We start from the raw sequence: 6,000 nt of genomic DNA on the forward strand, positions 1-6,000 counted from the left end.
CTGCTGAAAGGAAACCATTAACTCAGCTCACGGGGAGGTTTGGGAGAACAGGGAAGCCACTGTCAGGCTCTAGGCAGCAAAAGGCCAGTCTGCTACTGTCTTATGGTGCTGAGGTGACCGTCACATGCAGTTGGGCCCAGAGCCTGCTGTGATGGGTTCACCCCGACTCAGGGCCTGCATTGTAAGACGGGGGCCTTGTCCACGACGTCCTGAATGACCTGGGTCGCTACACCTCCCAGGATCAGTGGCAGGGCAGACCCACGCTGAACTGAAGTCCCCTCCTCTTGAATGACAGACAGCATCACGGCAGGCTTCCAGAACTTTCAATATGTTACAGAGACATGTGTGGGGGAAGGAAGGTAGAGGCCCTGATACGCTCCTGACCAACCTCCAGTGACCGGGAGTAACCGGACCACGCTCCCCTGGGACACACAGAGACGAACTACAGAACAAAACAGATGAGGGAAGAACTTGGCCAAGTCTAAACACGGTGGCTCTCAAAATTTAAAAATAACCTGGATCTAAAATACTCCCTCAGAAACACTCAGGCAAAGAGTCTCCAGCCTTCCAGCGTGACCCTGAGATTCTGTGTCCAGCTGGTTTCCCTGGGAGGGGACATATGAAAAACAAAACCCGAAATGGATATAAATATTTGGTGACAAGTACTACCCTGCAGTTGACACGCCTGGGAACTTCTGGAGGCCTGTTTTGTTTTAGGGTAAGGTTTCTGTTCGGTTTGCCAGATGGACTCTGAGCGTAGTTTCATCCAACGCTGGGTTTTGAGCAACTCCGCACACGGCCTGGGGTGGACACTGACCCTTAGACCAAGGCATGCTAGCTGCCCCCAAGGAAAGTGTGGGCTGGCACACCCCTGTCCTCGCCCACAAACCTCAGGGGTGTCACACAGGCACCCCCGAGGGCATGGCCCGCTCGCCCTAACCAACACCCTTCAGGGGAACAGGAGAAGCCAAGGGCCAAGGGGCTGTGGGCAGTCAAGGCCCCTACGCGGCCCATGCATGTGCCTCTGAGCCTCCATGATTTTGTCGCTGCCCGGCAGGGAGGGGCTGGTACAAGCCCAGGCTCCCGGCCTGAAGATGAACTTGGGTGCACCCGTAGCTGCAAGAGTGGGATCCGCCCCTCTAGCCAGCTTGGGCAGTCATCCATGGCCTGCCTTCCTCATTGCTCCACCAGAGAAGCGGGAGACCTCAGGCCCGATTTACTCATAGCCACAATGCCCTCTGGGGTCCCTTTGTCAGAAAGCCACTGTGCTCCCAGGAGCTCCGAGCCAGCGCGGCACGGCGGTCAGGATCCTGGACTCAGCAAAGCTCCTGCATAAATGCATTAGGCAGGTTACTTGGGTTCTGTTCTGCGTACCTCAGTCTCCCCGTCTATAAAATGGGGCTCATAAAATAGAGTTGTTGGAAGGATTAAACAAGTTAATGCGTGTGAGATGATTAGCAAAGTGCCTGACACGGAGCAACTTGCTCAATAAATTTTAGCAAAACTATCTCAGAGCTGTAACCCCAGCTAAACGTCCCTTCCTCTTCCCCCTCCACATCCTAACTGAGGCCCCTCCATTCCTTCAACAGACAACCACCCAGCCCCACGATCTGGGGCCCTGACAGTGCCAGGCCCCAAGGCCACTGTCCCATTTCAAGCCTGAGACCCAGAAACGCTGAGGGTACCGCAAGAGCCCTCGGAGATGTCCTGGGATATGCCAGCAAAAACAAGCTCAGTGAGCCCCATGGCCAGTGCTCCCAGCTGTCCCCCACACTAGGGACCCCAAGTTTAATTAGAATGAGACTCTCAAAAGGCCTCTAGAGGGACTTCCCTGGTGCTGCAGTGGTTAAGAATCCACCTGCCAATGCAGGGGACACGGGTTCGATCCCTGATCTGGGAAGATCCCACATGCCGCAGAGCAACTAAGCCCGTGACAGCCACAACTACTGAGCCCTCCAAAAATAAATAAATAAAATAAATAAATTTATTTTTTTTAAAAAGGCCTCTAGGGTGGGTGACCCCCGTAATATCAGTGGCTCCCCATGTGTGGTTGTTTCCTACAGGAAACTTTCAGTCCTTCCTAATCTCACTTTCATCAGACACACAGCAAAGCAAACTGGCTTCTAGCTCAGTAAACGTTTCTACATCTGGCCAAAGAGCCAAGAACCACAGCACATCGTGCAGCCTGCATCATCGCGGGCTCCAGCCACTACTTGGGACTGGAAACTTTCTGCAGAAAATCTTAACACTGATTATTCTAAGGGTGGCAGGCATGTCAGTGATTCATGGTTCTTGTTTTAACTGTTATGTATTTTCCAGAATACCTACAGTAAAAATGATTACTGCTTACAACTGAAAATGTAACTGTAACTAAACAAACAAGAAAGTTGTTTTTAATTCTATAGAGGCCTGGAAGGGAGATGAGATGCTAGGCCATTCAGCCCTCTGCCTTTCCGGGCTCTCGCCACTGTGGACAATACTGCTGCCCAGTCCCTTGTTACTCAATCAGCTAAAATCAGGCATCCGATTGTACCCACAGCCGGAGCACTTTGGGTTAGGAAGAGCCCTCAGAGGTGGCCCTGGCTCTGCACAGAGGAAGAGCAAGCAGCCCCACATCACACCTGGGGCTGTTGGTAGGCTCGGGCCCAGAACACCTGCTGCCTCACTCCCAAACACATGATGCGTTTCTTCCACAGTTCCTTCTCCTGAGCGGGAGATCCAGAGATGTAAAGAAACATAACTTTTTTTAAAAAACCTCTGGCAAGAATAGTCATGGCTAAAGGTCAACTCGATGTTCTGCATTATGAATGGAAAGAGCAGGAAAATTAGATGGAAAAAACAAGACATTTTTTCCTGGTCACAGAGGAACAGAGCAGGAACATTCCAAGGAGGGAGAACCTCAGAAAGACAGCCTGATGGGATGAGGCAGCTGCCGTGGGAAACGGCTGTCAGGACTGGCCAGGGCTACAGCTGGAGACCCGCCGCCCCGAGGGGGATGGCAGGGGGGCAGCACCGTGCTCGCCAGAGGACATGGGCTGGGGAACAGCAAGGGCAAGGGCCCTGTGGTGGGAAAGAACTCCATAAGCTCAGGGACCAGCAACGAGGCCAGTGCGACAGAAGCCGGTGATCACGGCCGGGTTGGGGGGACACCCCGAGTGCAGGCCTGAGGCCGGGGTGACAGAAGAGTGGCTGTCACTCCAAGTGCAAGGGCTGAGTCTGACCCTCCAGTGTCCTTCCAAGCCCAGTGCTAAGAGCACAACGGGGAGTGGACAAGCGCGCCTTGCCGACACGTGGACCGGTGAACAGATGAATCACTCTGAATGAACTGTAGGGGGGTGCTGATCGTCCCCCTACCCCGAAATCTCAGAAGAGAAATCCTGTGGGGAGAGCGGGCAGTAGGGACAGGGCTAAAGCGTAGGATGAAAAGTCCATCCCTTCAGAGAACACAGAGGACCAAAACAGTGTTGGAGCCCTGACCACTGACCACACGGGAGCAGCCACTGGTACAGAGTGGGCTGGCCGGCCCTGCTGACAGCACCCACTCCTTGCTGTCCCAGCCTCAGCTGCACTCTGATCAGCCACGCGCTCTCCATCCATCCAAAAACCTGCCATGAAAGGTTTTTTAATTATCTCAAGGTTTCAGAAGTTACTTCAAACCACACAATTGCTCAGAAACTCATGTTTGGGGACTTCCTTGGTGGTCCAGCGGTTAAGACTCCGTGCTCCCAATGCAGGGGGCCAGGGTTCGATCCCTGGTCAGGAAACTAGATCCCGCATGCATGCCGCAATTGAAGATCCAGCGTGCACAACTAAAAAGTGAAAGATCCCATGTGCCACAACTAAGACCCAACCCAGCCAAATAAATAAATAAATATTTTTTAAAGATACCCTCATGTTTGCAGTCATAAATCACAACTCTCCCTGGCGGGTAGTGGTGACTGTAAGGGGGGCACACGGCAGGGGGCTTCTTGGGTGCTGGTCGTGCTCTGTGCTTTGATCTGAGTGCTGCATGTCTTCACATGCAGCACTTCACATGCTCACAGTAGATGTGAGCATCTACTATATATGTATACTATACATCAATAAAAATTTAAAATATATACCTTCCTGGTTTTGAGGGGAAGATTACCTGGCCTACAAAAAACATGCACACAAGCTACCCAATTTCTAAACAGCTGGGAATCCCCATGTCTCAGGGTGCACACCGACTAGGCTAGACAGGCAGAATTGGATTCTTTTTCTTAAAATAAATTTATTTATTTTATTTATTTATTTTTGGCTGCATTGGGTCTTCGTTGCTACGCGCGGGCTTTCTGTAGTTGGCGGTGAGCGGGGGCTACTCTTCGCTGCGGTGCGCGGGCTTCTCATTGCGGCAGGTTCTCTTGTTGTGGAGCACGGGCTCTAGGCGCGCGGGCTTCAGTAGCTTTGGCTCACGGGCTCTAGAGCGCAGGCTCAGTAGTTGTGGCGCACGGGCTTAGCTGCTCCGTGGCATGTGGGATCTTCCCGGACCAGGGCTCGAACCCGTGTCCCCTACATTGGCAGGCGGATTCTTAACCACTTTGCCACCAGGGAAGCCCAGAATTGGATTCTTGAGTGTCATTTACCAAAGTTACCAAAGGATCAGAAATTTACTTCCATGGCTATAGAAGCCTGGATTCAGCAGGTCCAAATTATGGCACCATGTCTCCACAAGGAATGTGGGCAGAAGTTCCCACACTTGGTCATGCCAGCTACTCAGACAGGGCCAGGTGGTTAATAATCTTCTGCCCGCTTCTGCTACTTCAGCACTTGGTTTGGGTTTACTGCAATGCCTGATATCTGGGGGGTAAGCAGGGCCTCTGGGGTGCACACAGGGCCCTATCCTGAATTCTGGAGGGGCCCCTCTTCTACAGGATTGGCCCATGTTGTTTCCTTTTATATGACAAATGCTCTGAAAATCACCCTCAATTTTTCATTCAAGGCTGGACCTAAGCCCCATATTTCGAGCATCTGTTGCTAATCAAGTCAGATAAGACGTGCTTAAAAGGTCATTAAGACAAAACGCAGCTCGATGTTGAAGAGACTGTCCAGTGGGAGGGAGCAGATAGGACATTTATGGGTTCCTTGTCTGGACTGCTTATTTCACCTCCTGTGTTGCTAGTAAAATGAAATAAGGTGTGACAGGCTCCCTGGTGCCTGGCGGGGCAGGACCATCCCCAGAAGGAGTCATACTTGTTCTCAGGCTCTCAGGCTAAGGCAGGTCTGCCGTTGCAGTTTTCTGAGTTCAAATACTGCAGCAGGAATGTCCACCCAAGACAGGAGAACTAAAGACAGAGCCAGGTGCTTCTCTCTCTATGCAGGTGGAGAAGGGCCCGTCCGTCCACTTGCTGGGTGACAGAGACTCTGAAACCAGCTTCCTCTCGCCTCGCCACCCCGCTGGTGCCTCAGAGTGTGGCTCTCGTGGGAGGCACTAGCAGTGCCTGGTCCCCCAGACCCACACACAGCAGGGAGGGAAGGAGCCGGGGGCTGCAGGTCCAGAGTCCTGATCATGGGGAAGAAGGCCTGGAAAGGGCAGGGAGGCCACTGATGCCCCCGCAGCAGCTGGGCGGAGAGTGAATCTGGAGGGGCAAACGGAGAACATCCAATTCAGCCCCGAAAGACCACCTAGTTCTCCCGTGCGAGCGGTCAGAGCCCCACCTGGCGTGGCAGAGCCCCACCTGGCGTGGCAGCACCACTGCGGACACCTGTGTGGTCCTGAGCACATCACGGCCTTGGTTTCTCAAATGTAAAGAGAATAACGGAGTCTGGCTGTGAAGTTACATACAGGCGCTCAACGGACGTCACTATGGTTACAATCATGGCCAAGGTCACCAGGAACGGGGTCTTCTCTGCCTGGGACCGGGGATGTGGTGGACACCGAGATCCCTTTGCTGAAGGAGTCTTGGCCCAGCTGCTGGCGGGGGGGGGGGGGGGGGCAGGAGGGAGCCTCACCTGTCAGCGAGTCAGGACCGCCTTGCCCGG

The 6,000-nt window shown here is 53.2% G+C and overlaps 1 protein-coding gene across 4 annotated transcripts in view; it reads right to left on the reverse strand.

Annotated features, from left to right (window-relative positions):
- Positions 1 to 6,000, reverse strand: part of LIMD1 (LIM domain containing 1) — a 72,243-nt gene that overhangs the window by 59,010 nt on the left and 7,233 nt on the right. Inside the window, exon 2 of one of the 4 annotated variants that reach the window (XM_007115259.4) lies at positions 4,228 to 5,597. The exons of the other annotated variants lie outside the window; for them this stretch is intronic. Within the exon in view, the coding sequence (XP_007115321.1) occupies positions 5,332 to 5,597 (266 nt within the window). The 3' untranslated portion in view covers positions 4,228 to 5,331. Of the gene's footprint in view, positions 1 to 4,227; positions 5,598 to 6,000 lie in introns of those variants that run through there. 4 annotated transcript variants of the gene reach the window in all.

This window comes from Physeter macrocephalus, chromosome 18, assembly GCF_002837175.3.
Source record: "Physeter macrocephalus isolate SW-GA chromosome 18, ASM283717v5, whole genome shotgun sequence".
In the NCBI taxonomy this organism is placed as follows: Eukaryota; Metazoa; Chordata; class Mammalia; order Artiodactyla; family Physeteridae; genus Physeter; species Physeter macrocephalus.